Genomic DNA, 20,628 nt, shown 5'->3' on the forward strand with positions numbered 1-20,628 from the left:
TTATATAATCGATATTATTGACTGGGGTTTCTTGTATTGTACTGTTTTTTAGATGTTTTAATTTGTTGACATCCTCGGAAATCTTGTTCAGAAGCAGAATACAAATACATAAAATAAATAAATACACAGAGGGCAAGAACCCTTGGGAGTTTTTAGTAACATGAATGATTATCTGGTCAAGCTCAGCACCACATCCTTTGAGGCTGTTTACAGCAATAGTAGTTTTAGAAGCAGTTAGAAGCTCTTTTCCTAGTATACAGTAGCTTGGTTCCTAGTATACATTTTGCATGGTTCTGCTAATCACTGCAGGAGTCATGTAGGGCACTGAAGGCATGCCCAAGTCAGCAAAGTCATTCAAAAGGCCCCGGGTTCAGTCGCTGGCATCACCAGTTAAAAGAATCAGTGTGAAAGATCTCGGCCTGAGACCCTGGAGAGCAGCTGCCAGTCTGAGCAGACAATACTGACATTAATGGACCAAGGGTCTGACTCGGCACGAAGCAGCTTAATATGTCCATGAATTCCCTGGCATTTGCTGCATGCTTTCTTTTTAAAAGAAGAAATGTAAACAGAAAGTGCATAAAAAGTGTCAAAATGCCCTGAACTGTTTCTGTTAGAGCTTAATATGGAAAAAGTCAATGTACTGGACAGGACGTTAATGTATTACATGTTGGTGGCAGCGAGATTATTATATGTGCAATACTGGAAGCAAGAGGAGATACCAGAAATTGAGGATTGGATACAATTGGATACATGGTGGAGATGGACAAATTGACAAGAAAATTGAAAGAACAAAGCTCAAATGAATTTTTAAAGGACTGGGAAAAATTTAAAGAGTATTTGGAAAATAAGTGGGATGTAAAAGGACAACTATGGTCTATGGATAGTTATTAATATGTATATGATAATAGAACTAGAAACTATGTAAGAACTTTACCTTTGAAAATTGGGACAAATATTAGAATAGAAGGAAATGATAAGATTTAAAAAGGTTTTAGTGCTGTTGGGGGTCTAGGGTAAAAGGGGGAGGGAGGGTGGGAAATGTATATTTGAATTGATAAATGTAAGACAATTAGTATTACTTGAAAAAGAAACGGATGTAATATGTAATCTGTGAAATGTATGTTAACCTACCCAATAAATTTCTTTATAAATAAAAAAAGAGAAAGTGCATAAAAAGCTCAGATAATATACATATAGTTTAGTAAAAGAAAAACATAGACAAGGTGTATAACAGCACAGCTAAATTACAAAATATTACTCCTTTCCCTCTCCTTAATTACTTATGCCCAAAATTTTATACTTAACATTCTGTATTCAAACTTATACTTCTCATTTCATATTCAACGTTTTGAAAAGCTTAGTTTTATAATTTGTCTATGTCCATATTAACTATTCTTAATTTTTCTTAATTTGCAAGTACATAATCCAAGAACTCTGTCCATTTTTCTTGAAATTCCAGTGTTGGTCTGTTGTGCATATAAGAAGTTAGTTTAGCCATAGAGGCATATTCTTGCAGTTTATTAATCCATTCATTCACATCTGGACAAAATTCTGTCTTCCATTTGCTGCATATACAACTCTAGCAGCTGTCACCATATACTTAAAAAGTTTGCCATGTACTTTTGTAATTAAAAAAAAGGTAAAGCACAGGGGTGCAAGCACCAAGTCATTATACTGACCCATGGGGGGACATTGTATCATGATGTTTTCTTGGCAGACTTTTTACGGGGTGGTTTGCCATTGCCTTCTCCAGTCATCTACACTTTACCCCCAGGAACCTGGGTACTCATTTTACCAACCTCAGAAGGATGGAAGGCTGAGTCAACCTCGAGCCTCTTGGAAAGATATTTTCAAACTTACTGTTTCATCCATATAGGTTGTGTGTCGCTTCCAACCTATGGCGACCCTATGAATGAAAGACTCCAAAATGTCCTATCATTAACAGACTCGCTCAGATCTTGCAAACTGGAGGACGTGGCTTCAAGCCATCACGTTTTCAGTCTTCCCCTTTCCCTACTGCCTTCTACTTTTCCTAGCATTATTGACTTTTCCAGATAATCTTATCTTCTCATAATGTGACCAAAGTGCAATAGCACCCAGGGTGTCCGCAAAACTTTCCTCCTGCACCACATTTCAAATAAATCGATTTTCTTCCTGTCACCTTTCTTCATGGTCCAACTTTCGTATCCATACATTGTAACTAATGGGGAATACCAGAGTTTGGATTATCATAATGGGGATTATGGTAACAGGAAATACCATTTTTTTTAGCTTTTCTTGATCTCCTAAATTCTAGATATGGGCTAGAATTTATTATTTTTAAAATCAAAAAGAGTCCAGTAGCACCTTTAAGACTAACCAATTTTATTGTAGCATAAGCTTTCGAGAATCAAGTTCTCTTCGTCAGATGCATGTTACAGAAACTGGACAAATATAAAAGAGGAGGGGAGGAGAGAGAAGATGCAGTTAGGGGGGAGGGGGAGGGTGCAACCAAAACATGCCTTTGCTAGTAAATGTAAACATCTCCTTTTGGTGTCCTTTCAGGGTCAGTTGGCTTGAGTGAGGCTTCAAAGGAGTTTGCCCTGTTAGTTTGCAGCAGTAAAACAGCTAGACCATCCAATTCCTATGTAGTATAAGCCTTCGATAACCACAGCTCTCCCCATCAGATGCATCTGACAAAGAGAACTGTGGTCCTCGAAGCCAACTGACCCTGAAAGGACACCAAAAGGATATGTTTACATTTACTAGCAAAGGAATGTTTTGGTTGCACCCTCCCCCTCCCCCCCTAACTGCATCTTCTCACTCCTCCCCTCCTCTTCTATATTTGTCCAGTTTCTGTAACATGCATCTGACGAAGAGAACTTGATTCTCGAAAGCTTATGCTGCAATAAAATTGGTTAGTCTTAAAGGTGCTACTGGACTCTTTTTGATTTTGCTTCTACAGATTAACACGGCTAACTCCTCTGGATTATTTTTAAAGACGGTTCTGATTCTCAGAAAGCCGAGTTCTGCACCTGATACAATATTCTGCATAGAATTCTAGCCCTACAGTAAGATCTGCTAAAGATGTAGATCCTACCATTCAGACATTATCAGCAGGATAATGTGATATACCCCACCTGGGGTGTGAATAGTTTTTGGGCTGGGGCAGCTCTGCCTGTAAAAGACTTGCTCTCTCGGTTGTGCGTGACCCCATGCCACCCCAGAGCATGAAGCCTCCAAACTGCTTTCCCTTTCATTGTCTTTGGTCAGCAACCGATTCGGCCTTGGATTAGTGTCCTCACAATAGCCGGCTAGATGCTATTTAGATTTAGAGGCGATGTGAGCGAGGATAATTTGGAGCCATCATTCAACCTGCTGACAAGCTCAGCTTGAACCCACAGCAGTTAAGCTTTTCTTGGCACAACGGAATGGAGAAAGATTCAGTTGCTAAAATCCTGTCTGTCAGTGCTAGACTGCTGCTAAAGGCATAGAAGTTTCCCAATCCCAAAGCAGAAGTCAGCCCTAACCCTAACTCCCTCCCTTCTCCATCCATGCAAATTATTGGATTTGGACAGGAGAGATGTGGAGCCAAAGTATCATTTAATAATAATAATAATAATCAGGGCTTTTTTTCAGGGGGAACGCGGGGGAACAGAGTTCTGGCACCTCGTGAAAATACCTGGCAATAGTGCTTGAAAATAATACGATTTCAAGGAATCCCATGTGTTTCTTCCTCATTTCCCTCTTGAGAGTTCCGCCACCTCTTTTCCCAGAAAAAAAAACCCTGATAATGATAACTTTTGATTTATATACCCCCTTCAGGACAACTTTATGCCCACTCAGAACAGTTTACAAAGTATGTTATTATTATCCCCACAACAATCCCCCTGTGAGGTGGGTGGGACTGAGAGAGCTCCGAGAAGCTGTGACTGACCCAAGGTCACCCAGCTGGCTTCAAGCGGAGGAGTGGGGAATTAAACCCAGTTCTCCAGATTAGAGTCTCGTGCTCTTAACCACTACACTAAGCTGGCTCTCAATTTAATGATTATGTTCAATGAGTGACCGGTGGGGCATCTGTCAATTTAACCCACATTACAGGGTTGTTGTGAAAATAAAGATAGAATGATACCCCCGTAACTGGTATCTGAAGAAGTGAGCTGTGACTCACGAAAGCTCATACCCTACCACAAATGTTGTTAGTTTTATAGGTGCTACTGGACTCTTGCTCTTTTCTACTGCCCCATAACTGGCTCTTCAGTGAAGCAAGGTGAAGCTGTTCTCCCTTGGTGAATGCCGCACTCTTCTCCCTGCCACCCCCGCCACCATTCCAGGAACCTGAGAAGGCAACATAACTTTCTCCTTATTTCCTGGAATGTCTTTAAAGACCACATGGCAAGCCACACATGCCCGTTGAGGAGAGATGTGAACATTCAGGACACGCGTGGAAGGAGGGCAGGGGCAGCAGGAAGTATGAAAGGATGTGGCGTCCTGGGATCTGTGGCCTCAAATACCTCCCCTTGTTGAGAAGCCCGCGTTTACCCCCCTAAATGATGCCCTGAGATCTTTGGTGGAAGAGCTGTGTCATGAATCACTAAATAATGCTGTGGAACAAAGCAAAGCCGCCCCACATTCTGCATTCGTTGACATCGACGAGCGGTTTAGAAATGCAGCGTCAACCTGAGCATGGCACCCTTTGAGCATTATGCTCAAAGGGTGACATCACCAGCAGCCAATCCGAGTGAGGCTGCAGACTTCCACCACCCTCTGCCTCCTGGGTCTCTTGCTACAGCTTGTTCACCTCCCTCCCCCTTTCCCCCGGGTCTTCTTCCCTGCCTCCTGCTCCACATTTTTGCATTCTGTGGAACAAAAAGCTCTGTCGCTTTGACCCCAGCTCAGATTAGATGCATCGTCCAGCATCCTTTTATCCCCTGCCCCCCTCCGTCTATCCAGCATGTTGATAATCCAGCGGTGATGCTTTGACACAAAATACAGCCGGGGGTTTCAGGTTGCATCTCAGGAAAATGCAGAGGCGCACAAAAGCAGGTTCTAAAAGGCCACGGTATCAGTGTCTTGCAACCCAAGACGGCTGGATAAAGCATAGCGTACCTGTGTTAAATAAGTAATGCTCGGACAAAAGGTGCCCTGGAGAACAAGGATATGGATATATGTATGTCACAGGCCAAGTGATTCTGCAGCTGGTCCTCTAGAAATCCGGCAAGGCCACCCTGTGTGACCCTTAGCAACTCACAGAACTGGAGAGTAGTGAAGTTCCAGCTAGGGCTGCCAATCTCCAGGTGGTGCCTGGACATTCTCGAGGAATTACATTTCCAGACTGCAGAGATCAGTTCTCCCGGAGAAAATGGCTGCTTTGGAAGGTGGACTCTATGGCATTATTCCTGGCTGAGGTCTTTACCCTCCCCAGACTCTGCCCTCCCCCAGGCTCTGCCCCAAATAGGGTTGCCAGCTCCAGGTTGGGAAATTCCTGGAGATTTGGGGGCAGGATTTGGGGAGAGGAGGGACCTCAGCAGGATATGATGCCGCAGAGTCTGCCTTTCCAAGTATCTGTTTTCTCCTGGGTAACTGACTTGTGTGAATGCCGCACCCTTCTCCCTGCCACCCCCGCCACCATTCCGTTGTCGTTCCAGTAGGTCTCTAGGACCCACCCGGACGCCAGCAACTCTAAAAAAATTCCAGGAATTCTCCCATCTGGAGTTGGCAAGACTAATTTTGGGCCTGTGTCCACTCTGTCTTTCTCTAGTGTTGTGTGCACACACACAAACAGCCTCACATACAATACTGGCATACTGCACAGGCAGCCAAGACTGTTGTGTAAAGTGTCCAAAGAGGCAAACAGCCCAAAGGATGAGGGTGGGACCTTGAGTCAGTCACAGCTCTTTCAGGGCTCTCTCAGCCCCACCCTCCTCACAGGGTGATTGTCATGAGGATAATAATAACACACTTTGTAAACCACTCTGAGTGTTAAGTTGTCCTGAAGGGTGGTATATAAATCACATGTTATTGTTATTAATGTTATTAGTCGGGGCTAATTTGGTCGGGGCTGCAACAGTGGATTGGGTCGAGCTGCATTTGGAGAACCAGTTTGGTGAAGTGCTTAAGAGCGGCAGGATTCTAATCTGGAGAGCCAGGTTTGATTCCCCACTCCTCCGCTTGAAGCTGGCTGGATGACCTTGGGTCAGTCACAGCTCTCCCAGAGTTCTCTTAGGGCCAAGCTACACATGACGAATGACACTTGAACAGCAAGTGTATTTCTCCCTGTTCACTTGCCCTCCACTCAATCCACTTGCCATTCAAGTGTCATTCGTCATGTGTAGCTTGGCCCTTAGCCTCACCTCTGCTATGGGGATAATAATAACATACTTTGTAAACCACTGAGAGAGCCAGTTTGGTGTTGTGGTTAGGAGAGCCTGGTGTGATTTCCCAGTTCTCCGCTTGAAGCCAGCTGGGTGACCTTGGGTCAGTCACAGCTCTTTCAGAGCTCTCTCAGCCTGCCTGCCTCACAGGGTGATTGTCATGAGGATAATAATAACACACTTTGTAAACCACTCTGAGTGGGTGTTAAGTTGTCCCGAAGGGCGGTATATAAATTGAATGTTATTATTGTTATTAATGTTATTAGTCGGGGCTAATTTGGTTGGGGCTGCAACAGTGGATTGGGTCGAGCTGCATTTGGAGAACCAGTTTGGTGAAGTGCTTAAGAGCGGCAGGATTCTAATCTGGAGAGCCAGGTTTGATTCCCCACTCCTCCGCTTGAAGCCAGCTGGGTGACCTTGGGCCAGTCACAGCTTCTTGGAGCTCTCTCAGCCCCACCCACCTCACAGGGTGATTATTGTTGGGGGGATAATAATAACACACTTAGTAAACTGCTCTGAGTGGGAGTTAAGTTGTCCTGAAGGGCAGTATATAAATAGAATGTTGTTGGGTTTTTATTATTAGCAGTAATATTAGTATTGTTGTTGTTGATGATGATGATGATGATGATGATGAAGAAAAAGACATGTTGTGGGCTGGCTCTTCTCTGAATGCTCAGGAAACACGTACTCCTTCCTGTCTATTTCTTCCATCTAACGCTCTTATGCAGCCTTTCCCGGCGAGGGTGTGTGATGACATGTAAAAAATAATCCAGATTACAAGTCCCTCACACCAATCTAAAAGCATCCCTATCTATTTAAAAGGATGAGAGACCCAGCCAGCAAAGAAACGGCCCCCAGGATAATCTCTGTACCAAATCTGATTAATCTCTCCTTCCCCTTCGGCTCCTTTCGAGCACAGCCACAACAGGAAGGTCTCTTTCTGCCCATCTCCCCCGTACAGCAAGGAATGGCCCCTGGTCTTGTGCTAAATATTCAACAGACCAGACCCCGTCCCATCTCCCTGCTGTGTCTGCTATTGCCATGGTAACAGAGGACTTGAGAAGTGACTCAGGGATGCTTGCTTGCTCCCCCCCCCAACCCCCGTGGCCTCATATGCAGACAGTTTGGCTGCTGCATTGAGCAAATGACTTGTGATTAGAGATGGGTATGATCCAAAAAATTTTAACGATCCAGCGGGTTGTGGATTGGCGCCGCCGCCGATCTCGAACTAACAATCCGCGCCAATCATCTCCCGTTCCCGAGCCATGGATCGTGGATCGTGGATTGTGGATTGTTTAGGCAAAAGCGGAGGGGTGCCCTGCTGTTCCCAGCGATACAGGAACGGTGGGTGATGCCGGCGGCATCTGTGTTTGTGTTTGGCCGTCTGTGTTTGGCCGTCCGAGCTGCCTATCAGGGTTTGCAGGGATGAGATTGGAGTGCCCATGGCTACAGAACACCCCCTTCCCCCTCCCTCCCCTGGGTGTCTTCTCCCTTGTGACTGCTTTGCTGCTCCGTGGTTGGAAGGAAGCCCTGCTGATCAAGGAAAGCTGGGCTTCCATTCGGGTTTCCAAGGCAACAGAAGAAGGAGGGCAAACAGAGCTCAGGCATTCCCCTGGCTCCGTTGCCAGGGGAATAGATTGCTGGCGCCTGAGTGTCTGGATCCCTGATCCGAGCCCGATCACCCCAATCCAGGCCTCTCCCGATCGCTGGATCATTGGCCATGGACGATCACGATCCGCCGGGTCACGATCGCTCGATCGCCATTATCATGGGTTTTTTTCTATCATAATGCGGATCGTGCCCATCTCTACTTGTGATCTCTGGGCAAAAGCACACTTTGGGAATCTGTTCTTGATATCAGAAACTCCGGGGGAGAATGCTTCAGAGTATGCACAGAGACTCTTTCCCTCATTACTGAGGGCCAAACTCCAAGTGACGCCTGACACAGGTTGGACACTTGTCAGCTTCCCTCAAGTCTTGATGGGAAATGTAGGCAGCTGGGCGGAATGTTGGACAAGTGACAGTGGAAAAGTCCATTGGACAGCAGTTGGAGAGCCAAGCTGCAAGACCAGGCCGCCTACATTTCCCATCAAAACTTGAGGGAAGCTGACAAGTGTCCAACCTGTGTCAGGCATCACTTGTAGCTTGGCCCTGAGTTACCACAACTAGTCTCTCATTTATCTGGAGCTAGAGGTGAAGAAGGCGGACAGGAAGAAAATTGATTCATTTGAAATGTGGTGCTGGAGGAGAATTTTGTGGATATCATGGACGGCCAAAAAGACAAATAAGTGGGTACTAGACCAAATCAAGCCTGAATTCTCCCTAGAAGCTAAAAATGGCAAAACTGAGGCTATCATACTTGGGTCACATCATGAGAAGACAGGACTCTCTGGAAAAGTCAATAATGCTAAGAAAAGTGGAAGGCAGTAGGAAAAGAGGAAGGCCCAAAACGAGACGGCTGGACTCAGTAAAAGAAGCCACATCCTCCAGTTTGCAGGATCTGAGCAAATCTGTTAATGAGAAGGCATTTTGGAGGCCTTTCATTCATAGGATCATCATAGGTTGGAGGCAACTTGATGGCACATAACAGAGGGAAGGACTGCAGAGTACTTTAGCCCTGGGACCTGTCTGTTTAGGAATCAACCTTCTACTGTGTATTTGAAATACCCTTCCCCCCTCCCCATATCCTTAGAGCTGTTCTGGCAAAGGGATGCTTTCTATGTTGGGGCTGTCAGGACCAGACTGGGAAGGCAGAAAGCCTTTATTAATGGTATCAAGGCACATAATATGTATTTGCTTAAAGCCATTAGTCACATTGCAAACATGGGAAAAGCACACAAACTATATACACACCAGCAGATAAAATATATCACACAGACAGTGATAAATTGCAGTTTATTGTAAACAGGCAGCAATGTATTGTCCCTCCATCATAAACAAATTCATTTTTGGAGCGGCTGCAGCAAACATGGCAATATATTAATGATATATTAAGGATGTTTTCGATGGTAAGGGGACGGTTTCTCAAACACTCCTATTTTTAATTTGTATGCAGAAATCTGTACTTAATTTTTTTTTTTACTCTGAAAATATTTTGGGCTTTTATATTCATAGTCGTATTTCCACTGTAATATAGGAATTTAGTACAACAACCAGGGTAGCCAGTTCCCCACCAGGGGTGGCGAGTCCTTTCTCCCGGTTGCTACCCCACACACCATTTACCTGCTGCTGGTGGAGAAAGACATTTGCATAGGGGAAGCACACGCCCAAAACTCACATGTCGCCGTCAGGCTGGAAAATATGTCATTTTCTGGTCATGTCGGGGGGGGGGGGCGATTCGCTAGTTTTTAATGTCTCATTTTTAATATTGATAATTTTTCTTATTGTTGTAATCAGGGCTTTTTTTCTGGGAAAAGAGGTGGTGGAACTCAGTGGGTTGCCAGCATAGGGGGCAACTCTTGGCGGGAGGTGGTGCCCCTGGTACCACATGTGCGCCCGCAAAGTGCACACATGCTCCCAGGGCCAATGACGTCCCTTTGGGTCAGCTGGAACAAGGGGGGGGGGATTTTTAAAAGTTTAAATCGCCCTCGGCGAAAATGGTTTAGATTGCCCTCCGTGCTGCAGCACGGAAGGCAATCTCAACTCCCCTCTGTCTGGAGATCAGGGGGTGGGGCCACCAGCCATGTGACCATTTTCAAGAGGTTCCGGAACTCCGTTCCACCACGTTCCAGCTGAAAAAAAACCCTGGTTGTAATGGTTTTATGGTCTCATTTTTACTTGTGAGCCACCTTGAGAAGGTCGCTGGAGAGGCTGCTCACAAGTAAAAACCAAGGAATCATAGAATCATAGAATCACAGAGTTGGAAGGTACCCCCTAGGGTCATCTAGTCCAACCCCCTGCACAATGCAGAAAATTCAAATACCTCTCCCCCTTCCTTCACACAGTGACCCTTACTGCATGTCCAGAAGATGGCAAAACACTGTCAGGCTCCCTAGCCAAACTGGCCTGGGGAAAATTGCTACCTGACCCCAAAGTGGCAATCGGCATTACCCTGGGGCATGTAAGAAGGGGCCACGAGAATTAAGCACTGATATACCCCTTCCTGCCCTCCCTCTCATAATCTGCCTAGGAATAAATAGGACATTTTCTGGTTTGTGTTTTGGAAAAAAGTCTCTGTTTTCAGGCAAGATGTTGGCAACGCCTTTTAATTTATTTTCTTTAGTCTACAGGACTGCCTCCCCAGTTAGGGTTACCAGTAGCTGGAGCAGACTCAGTGATTTCAGCAAGAGTAGACCTATCATGGAGCTGGAGTAGCAGGAAGGATCCAGAAACCAGCTAAAAAAGTTTGGGGGCTGAGAGGTGGCTTTGATGCACTTTTACTCGCTTTGAGAAGGGGACGCCGTCTCTACTGATGATGGGACTGAGCCCAACTTAGAAACTTTTAATCTTTTTGGAAGGTTTGGATTTTAAGGGAGCAAAAGATAGAAAGAACAAATAGGGGCATGAGTTAAAGGTATGGGGAAAGTATGGAAAAGTGATCTCAAGGAGATTCGTTTACCTGACAGGTGACTAGATCAAGCCTGTTGGACAAAGACTGTGTGTGTCTTGATGGCCTTCCCTGGATCTGTGATTGAATTACCCGAGTGGCCATGGTGATTAACAAAAGTTGCGAGATGGCTGGCCGTGGCCTTGCCTAGGATTAGATTCCCAGGGAATTGTGCATTGTAAGGCAGATTCCTTGACAGTCCTAGAAGGTCAATTACTGCCAAGCAAACCTTGGTCTTTAATTAAATATAAAATGAAGTTTGATAGCCTGAAGTTTGATGAGACCTCAGGAAGACAATGACCAGAACTGTTGTCGAGGGAATGTCCGTGCTCCATGGGGGAAACTGGCCACTTCTCTGAGAGTCAGCTTTTCTGTGGCCTGCAGCCCGATCTCTGTTTCCCAGTTTTGGATATCAAACATGGATTCCCTCGTGAAATCTCATGCATAGGTTTGCCAGGTCCCCATACCCTCCTGGTGTGTGTGTGTGGGGGGGAACCCAGTACTGATCAGCAGAGAGAGCTTCACGTGCCAATGCAATGACATAAATTCCAGAAGGGATGTCATTGCATTTTGCGCCAGTGCTAAAAGATTCAGCCCTTTAAGGGGCAAAATATGCCCCTGCAAAGCATGGGTGCACTCCCACGTGAAGTTTGATGGTATCACTTCAAGAAGTAGGCTTGCCATTCCCCTGCCTGGGGCGGGGGATCCCCTGTTCTCACCTCCCACCCACCCTGTCCCCTCTTACCAGGCCAGCGGGAGGGCATGTCCCCCAGGATGCCCCCCAGGGTGGCATAGCGCACCCTCGGGCAGTGCTGTGCGTTCCCATGCCCCACAGCGGCATGCTCCCATGTAGGTTTGCCAGTCCCTCTTAACCTCCCAGTGGGGGACTGGCTTTCTGCACTTAATCTTGGGGTGGGGGTGCGTGCGTGCAAAGTGCGCTCCCGCAAGCATGATGACGTCACTTCCGGCAAGTGATGTCATCACGCAGCCCCCTGGGAGTGTGCCCAGATTCCACAGGGGCTCAGATTGGGGCCACAGGGAAGCACGCATGGAAGGTGTGCACCTCCCTACTAGCCAGGTAAGTGGGGGCAGGATCCCCCACCCCCGCTGAGGGCCAGGCACCCCTACTCCCATGCCCCACAGCGGGGCACCCCGCAGCAGGCCCAATTTGAGCCAAATTGGGCCCCATGGGGGGGATTCAGCCCTTTGATGAGCTCAGGAGCACTCCCGGGGTGCCCTATGACCCTCGTGATGACATCACTTCCGAGAAGTGACATCATCACGCCAGCCAGAAGCACGCATGCACTGCACGCGTGCACAAGAGGAACATGAGTAGAAGGAGGGGAGGTAAGAGCCAGCGTCCCAATCTCCCGCCGGGAGAGTGAAGGGACCTGGCAATCCTATCAAGAAGTGACATCGCACCCTGCTGGGAGCATGCCTGCCGCACACTTGCCCCGATTGCCTGCTGGTGACAGGGGATCGCTGGTGAGCTTGCAAGCCCCCACCGATTGCCAGCGATTGGCGGGCAATGGGATAAGCTGCCAAGAGTTTGCCTGCCACTGGCCGGCACCTGGCAACTGTACTCAGGCAGCATATGGCCTGAGAAGTCATGGAGGTGACTAAAAACTAATTCCTGTCTCAGAGTCAAGCTACAAGTGACGCCTGACACAGGTTGGACACTTGTCAGCTTACCTCGAGTTTTGATGGGAAATGTAGGCGTCCTGGTCTTGCAGCTTGGCTCTCCGACTGCTGTCCAATGGACTTTTCCACTGTCACATGTCCAACATTCCGCCAAGCTGCCTACATTTCCCATCAACACTTGAGGGAAGCTGACAAGTGTCCAACCTGTGCCTTTTGTCACTTGTAGCTTGGCTCTCAGGGCGGCTCTGGGGGTTACAACTGAGAACTAATCCATCACACATACTTTGTGATCCGGAGCTACCATATTGAGGCTAATCAGGTTCACTTAGTTCTGTGGCCTCTGAGCTACTTTCTGGGTGGATAACTTGGTTTGCACAGAAGTAATCGGAAAGATGGGGTACTGGGGAGAGGGAGAGAGAGCCTTTTCTCTTGTTAGAGACAGCAGAGAAAGAGAAAGGAGAGAGATACGGGAAAAGTTAAGAGCAGTGGATTCTGGGCGTGGAGCAGGGGGCACTGGGGCAGTCGGGGGGGGGTAGTTGTGAATTTCCTGCATTGTGCAGGGGGTTGGACTGGATGACCAAAAAAGTCCCTTCTAGCCCTGTGATTCTATGATCCCTCTCTAAAGCTAGGCACACATCTGCTGGCTAGGCCTCCACTGAAATCATACTCCTAAAGCTGTCAAATGTACTATTAAACTATTATTAAACTATCAAGGAATCACCAGGTGTGCCTGCATGATCAATCATAAATGTACAATTAATTCTGATTAGAAACACACACTAGCGAATAACCCACACAGAAAACCTTTAAGCAAAAAGGCAGTTGGGGAAGCAAGTGGAGATTGGCCGGAATTCAGAACCATGGATCCAGAGGCACAGAGCTTGATGGGGTGAGGTCTGGAACGCGTGGCTCCACGCTATAAGGAGCCCACAGGTTCTGGTTTAAGATCTTTTCAAAACTCCAGGGAATCGACACAGATTTATTTACAAACTGAAGGTATGACATTGAGTCATATCTGCGGTGGCAACTTGGCATCCCCAGCTATCTTGGAGCACTTAACCTTCAGCTTACATTAATAGTCCGTGATTGTGTACCATGTAAAAGATAACACCGAGATCGGAGCCTTTGTCTTCCAGGCGGCTTGATTGCATTAGTCCTGTTTGGCACGACTTGACTTGCCCTTCCCAGTTTCTCCTGCCAAAAGCCTTCTTCTTGGAAAGTCGTTGCTGCTGCATCGCTACGGTGCTGCAGAAAAACTGTGGCCAAGCCTGTCTTGAGATGCAAAACATGGCAATTGCTTCCCGAGTTCTGTACTTGCCTTGCAGGGACTGAGGCTTGCTTATGGTGTGCCATCTGCAGTACGTACATTCAGGCTGGGAGCAAGGGGTGCATAGAAGAAAGGGGGAGGCTGGCAATATAGGGCCAAGCTACAAGTGACGAATGACACAGGTTGAACACTTGTCAGCTTCCCTCAAGTTTTGATGGGAAATGTAGGCATCCTGGTCTTGCAGCTTGGCTCTCCGACTGCTGTCCAATAGACTTTTCGACTGTCATTTGTCCAACATTCCAAGCTGCCTACATTTCCCATCAAAACTTGAGGGAAGCTGACAAGCGTCCAACCTGGGTCATTCGTCACTTGTAGTTTGGCCCATAGATAGAGTTGCTAAACTCCAGGTAAGGCCTGGAGTTCTCGTGAAATTACACCTGATTTCCAAACTACAGAGATCACTTCCCCTGGAGAAAATAGCAGTTTTGGAGGGCGGACTGTTTGTATGGTATTATATTCCACTGAGATTTCTCCCCCTCCCCAAACTGTCCCTCCCTAGGCTGCACTCCCAATTCTCCAGGAATTTCCCAATCCATTGTTAGCAGCCCTACATGTAGGTCAATACATACATTCATAAATGAACTGCCAAGGGGCTGCATCCCTCTGCTTCCCGTTCCCAAAATTTCCCAGACAGTAAACAAGCCTAAATATAATTCTCAGGAGTCCACAGGCCCACACGACTGGAGCAGGGGTGTATATCAATAAATAAAGTCCCTTTCATGAGTGTTTGAACTGCATGTCTTCTTTATGAAAGTACAACCAGATCCATTGTGGGATAAAATTCTATTAACTATTCATAAGAAAACTGCTTGCAGGGACATTCTATTTTAGAAGCCAATGCGAGGACAATCTAGGAAACCTGCTAACTCGGTCAGGTTTCCTGGAGAGGTGGTGCAGCCCCGATCTGTTCTAAATAAATATCTCTGTGGCATGGGATGCAAATATAACATACAGCTATGTCTGTGTTACTCATGAATATCCTTTTTTAAAAAAATCTATGAGCCCATAAGGAAAAGGCCGCTTATAATTTTATTCTGCATGAATAAATCCATGAATGTATTGGGGAGCATTCAGTGTAGCAGGATTAATTAAATTCTGGAATATCCAGTGAAATGCAGCTGTAAATGTGGGCTCAAGTCCACAAAAGTTTATCTAGGAATAAAATTTTGTTAAGGTAACACTCGAATCCTGTTTAGTTTTGCCATCACAGACAGAACACGGTTTACAACTCTGGAATGGTTTCCTATGGGAAACTATTATTAACACTGTTATTAATTATTATTAAATAATTATTATTTAATATGTAATCAATTATTATTATTAAAGCCAGTGTGCAGTAATGGTTGGAGTGTCGGACTAAAACCTGGGAGACCCACGTTCAGATCCCCACTCCGCCACAGACGTTTGCTGGGTGACCTTGGGTCAGTCATATACACTCAACCTAACCTACCTCACAGGGTAGTTGTGGGGACAGAATGCAAGAAATCTACTTTGAGTTCCAATCGGGGAGAAAAGGTGGGGTATAAAAAAAGTAAGTAAGTGGATGAATAATTTAATTTAATTTATTATATTTATATTCCACCCTCCCCGCTTTCGCAGGCTCAGGGCGGATAACAAAATATAAATATCACCCACCATTAAAACATTTAAAAGCATTAAATAATACATTTAAAAACATTTAAAAGCATTAAATGTTACGGTTCATACCGTAACACGCCGTAATAATACAAAAACCTGCACTTTCACCACAAAGCAGGCTAATTTCAATTGCAAATATACAATTAAAAACAAAGCTGTATGATAGATGTAAATCCCCCATTGGTGACGATTTATAACAACAACAACATTCGATTAATATACCGCCCTTCAGGACAACTTAACGCCCGCTCCAAGTGGTTTACAAAGTATGTTATTATTATCCTCACAACAAACACAGTGCGAGGTGGGTGGGTCTGAGAGAGCTCCTAGATGTTTCTAAAAGAAGCATCTGTTTTAATCATCTATAAGAAATACCTGGAATTAACCATCCACCCTTTATTTAAAATGACTTTCAAGTCAGATAATCCTTTAGGCAAAATTTTACATGCAATCACAGATCAGTGTGGCTGCTTTAGCTAAGTCCAGAACTAAATATTTGGTATAAATCAATGATGGCATTAACCACAGCACTAACCTAGGCAGCTAACAAAACCAGCAAAAGCTACAAGGATATCACATAAGTGTCCTACAAGCTCAAAACAATACACTCGTTAAATGTACAGTTTAAACCCTAGACGTACAGTTAGCAGGCTTGTCTGCCTAAAAGACTCTGGATTGATTAATATTCTGAGGGTTTAAATCTAATTCCCCTACCTATTATTATAAAACCACTCTTATTTTTATTCCACCTAGTCTTCTAAGGACCACTTAGGGTTGCCAGCTCCACGCTAGGAAATTCCTGGAGAGTTTGGGGCTGGAGCCAGGAGAGGGCAGGGTATGGGGAAGGGACCTCGGTCAGGGTCTAATGTCACAAAATACACCCTCCAGAGCACCCATTTTCTCCAGGGGAAGAGATCTCTGTAGCTTGGAGATCTGCTGTAATACTAGATATGTTTTTCAAAACCTGCTGCTGTATTGCCTGTTGTGTGTGCTCTTTTTTAAATATTTAAGATGTTTTATTGGTTTTAAAGATACTGCATTTTATATTATTGTATTACTTGGAATCCGCCATGAGCCTGCTGGTGCGGGGAGGACAGAATACAAATCGAATAAAATAAATAAATAACTAGATCTCCAGGCACCACCTGGAGGTTAGCAACCCTATCCTTTAAGGTTTGTCCTTTAAGCTGACAAATCAGTTTATGACAGAGAGAAATTTTTGAACCCAGGTTTTTCCATTCTAGCAGCCTGACACGCCCCAAACAAGCAAGTTGCTGCAGACTCCCAATGAGAGGGGACCTCCTCCAAATAGGAAAATTAAAAACTACACTTCCCAGAAGCCCTCGCGACTCAAGCCTGACTACCCTCCCTCCTCCTCATTCCGAGAATGGGCAAGAAAATGGCAAGGATGCGCGCGCAGCCGAGAGGTGAGGCCGGCTGAGTGGGCGGGGCCTAGCGGGCGGAGACCGGCCGTCGGGCGCGTGCGGGCGACCGTTGGGAGAAAAAAACGGCTCAGGGCGAGGGTGGGCGTGGCCGGCGGAGGGAAGGCCGGCCGGGTGGGGGCGTGGCTCGGGTTGTTGATTGTTGGTCTGCGTGAGGAACGCGCGCTGGAGCCCCCCTCCCTGAGAGAGGGGCAAGGAAGGAGGGGGGGGTGTCTTTTTTGTGTGGAAATTTTGGGGGAGGGTCCCTTTTGTGTGGAATTTTTGTGTGTGTGAGGGTCCTTTTTGCGGGGGGAGAAGGGCAAGGAAGGAAGATTTTGTTTTTCAAAGGGGATTAGCCCTTGCTTTTGCCTCAGGGGGTATTGGGGGACCACCAACTTTGGCTGCCCTCCACCCCCCCCCCTCCCAGTGCCTGTCAAAACTGACCACGCTGAGAGGAAGACTGGCAGGCCACGCCCTCTTTTGGGCTGGCCCCTCCCTCCCTGTTTTTAAGAGTGGGGGGGAAGCAGCTCCATATCTTTGGCTGGGCTGAGAGGTTGGCGTGAGGAGTGCCAGCATCCCCCCCCCCCATAGGTGTGGCCAGCCCTTGTGCGCATCCACACGCACACGTGTGCGTGCCTTCAGACTCACTGGCACATTGCAGCATTACTCCACAGCAAGCCTGGACCCCTGCGACCATGGGAGACCAGGGGGACGTGGGGGACGTCAACTCCAACCTGCTCATCTCCTGCAGCACGGGGGACTCGCAGCTGGACAAGGCCATCTGGCAGTGGCTGACCTGGGACAAGGTGCGCACCTGGGCAGGGGGCTAAGCCTGCTCTCTTTCTCTCCCCATGTGAGCAGGAAATGTTTGTGCTTGCTTGTCTGGGCTTTTTGCAGGTGTTAGTGTGCAGCAGAAGAACAAGATTCGGGTCCAGCGGCACCTTTCAGACCCCCAGGGCGTGAGCTTGAGAGCCAAACCTCCTCCTTGGTGATATCTGTAATTCCTTTCTGTGGTGGCGATGTTACAAACCTTACCAGCCCTGTGCTGTCCGTATATTTCTCACACCCCAAAAAGCGGAGATAGTGTCTTTTTTGCAGGCTGCTGCTTTTGTGAATACTTTGGAAACTGGGAGTCTCCATGCCAGGTCTTTTTGCCTTTGCAGTGTGGGTGACTTTTGGTAGGATCCCCCCCCACTCCAAAGAAACATTCCGTACTGTGAAGATTTAATCTGGAATGATAAGCATTTTGTGAGTGTTTTCACTGCCCCGTTTTTTTCCTCTTGCAAAAATGTGAGGAAGTCCACGACGTAGCATCTATTTGAACAGCCTGTTCTTTTTATAGTAAAGGGTTTCTGGGAACTCCATTGGGGTGAAGCTCTTATCTGGGTCAGAATAAGAACTTCTGTTGCTTTGGAAGAAAAATAACACCTTTGTCGCCTACATCCAAGGGGCTGCTGCTCCCTTTTCCAATGCTGTGAACTCCTGTCTTGAATCTGTCTTGCTTAATAAGCCCTGCTGTATTCTCTGTGCTGTTCTGACTCTTCTCCTCTGTTTAGTAATGAAAACAGGAATTGCAAAAACAAACAAAACCTGCCTTGTTAAAGTGCTTTGTGTCATCTAGTAAATGAGAATTAATTTTTTTGGCAATGTTTCTGTGGCGGTATCTCTGCGGTTTTGACTTTATTTTGCCTTGGTGTGTCAATAAGCTTAAATCACTTTCCTGAGAGGGTTGTTTTGCCTTGAGCCCTTTATAAGTTCCTTCAGTGCCACCCATTCTTGTTGTGGGGCGTGAGGGTGGGAATTAAACAACAGAGTGCAGTTTTCTTACATGTTTTATTTTATAAAGACACTTGAGGGCTTCCTCGTTTTTACACTGGCAATATAGTAATTTTGTGTGTGTGTGTGCGCTCGTCCTCTAGGAAGCTATTTCTTTCTGGTATCAGTTATTCTGCCTCGTTAAAAGAGGGATGTGTGCGCGCATGCGTGCAGGCGTATTGACCGGTAACATCAGATCTGATTCTTTGATGTTCCATTCCTGCATTTTTATTTATTTTGCTCCTTGCTTGATGACGCCATAGTGAGTCTAAGCAATATGCACACCTTACAGGGTGGAATAGGTGTGAGAGCCGTTTGAAAGAGGGCAATCTGTTACTTTGAAATTGGCAAGCATTGTTTATGGCTTTCTCAGCTGCTGGGTAGAGGTTTTTCTCCAGACTGTGCACAGGGTGAAATCAAGAAGAAATGTTTTTGTGTGCTATAAACATAAGAAACTATCTTATACTGAGTCGGATCCTTGGTCTATCAAGGTCAGTATTATCAGACTGGCAGCAGCTCTCCATGCATCACATAACCTACCACCTGATTTTTTTAAGCTAAGAAATGCTGGGGATTGAACCCGGGACCTTCTGCATGCCAAGCAAATGTTCTACCACTGAGCCATGGCCCCTCCCTGCACAAGAGTATTACATAATTACATGCATTCTTTCATTTCAGTTCCATCTCTGAACATGGGCTAGTGACATAAACGGCAGATTTCATGGAACGTTGCTTAATTTTGGTGTAATGGTTGGCTTGTTAAGGCGAGATCTTGCAAAGAGAGGGACTGTACCTGAGCCCTCCATGGACAATCGAAATTAATTGTACTCCAGGTACAGCAGTTTTGTATTCTGGCACTGACCATTCATCAATAGTGCATTATCACTGCTGCGTGCTGACTTTGCAGATCAGCATGTGAGCTATTTTAGGTAGCATTTGCCTTTAGGGGTAGAATATAGCAAATGTTTAATAATGTATGCCACTAATTGTGTAGAAAAATTGGAAAATCATCATCTCCATTTTAAATGTTAATGGTGATGCTCTACAGAATAGAATTGCTCATGTTCTGAATTTGCCTCGAGTTATAGGAGATCACAAGCAAGTTGATTGGCATCCTTTTGTCTGGAATTTGACTGGATAGAAATTCATTTAAGTATAAAAGCTGCTACTTAATTGTGGATTTAGCTGTATCAGAGTGTGACTCCAGTTGAATCAGGGAAAGTCTAGATTGGGGCTTTTCCCTGTAGCCATTGTTGCACATAGAGAATATAATCTTTTTGCATTCTATACAGTCTTCTTTAGGAACCAGATGAGATTATATACATCGAATGAGTGTGTCTTGAGAGACAGAGTTCTGAATGGAGAAATTGGTTTTTATTAGGGCCTAACTAGGCATGATTTGAGAGACCGTGAGCAGGATCATCCATATTTTTTATTATTCAAAGCAGCCACGGAAATGTCCAGAACGGGTTAGGCCAGTGGTGCTGGCAAAAGAACAAGGGAAACATTTCTTTTCAACCAAGGACAAATAAAGTTCAAAGAGGTTCCTTTCAGACTGGGAAGATGGCATGGGGGAAGGATTTAAGGGATGAGCCGTGGCACAGTGGTAGAGCGTTTGTTTGCCATGCAGAAGGTCCCAAGTTCAACCCTGGCATCTGTAGTAAAAAGGTTCAGGTGGGAGGTGATGTGAAAGACCCCCGCCTGAGACCCTGGAGAGCCGCTGCCAGTCTGAGTAGACAAAACTGACCTTGACGGACCAGGGGTCCGATTCAGTATGAGGCAGCTTCGTGTGTGTTAAATATCCGCCCTCCCCTTCCGTAGCCTGATGAGCACCACCTTCCCCCAGCACCTCCCCTACTTTTGAAATTTATTTTTTAACTTTTTTTC

General features: G+C 46.0%; 1 protein-coding gene across 1 annotated transcript in view; it reads left to right on the forward strand.

Annotated features, from left to right (window-relative positions):
• The first annotated feature begins 17,182 nt into the window (after window positions 1–17,182).
• Window positions 17,183–20,628, forward strand: part of PGM2L1 (phosphoglucomutase 2 like 1) — a 54,903-nt gene continuing 51,457 nt past the window's right edge. Inside the window, exon 1 of the mRNA XM_054973937.1 lies at window positions 17,183–17,732. Within this exon, the coding sequence (XP_054829912.1) occupies window positions 17,622–17,732 (111 nt within the window). The 5' untranslated portion in view covers window positions 17,183–17,621. The remainder of the gene's footprint in view (window positions 17,733–20,628) is intronic.

Source organism: Eublepharis macularius, chromosome 3 (genome assembly GCF_028583425.1).
Source record: "Eublepharis macularius isolate TG4126 chromosome 3, MPM_Emac_v1.0, whole genome shotgun sequence".
In the NCBI taxonomy this organism is placed as follows: Eukaryota; Metazoa; Chordata; class Lepidosauria; order Squamata; family Eublepharidae; genus Eublepharis; species Eublepharis macularius.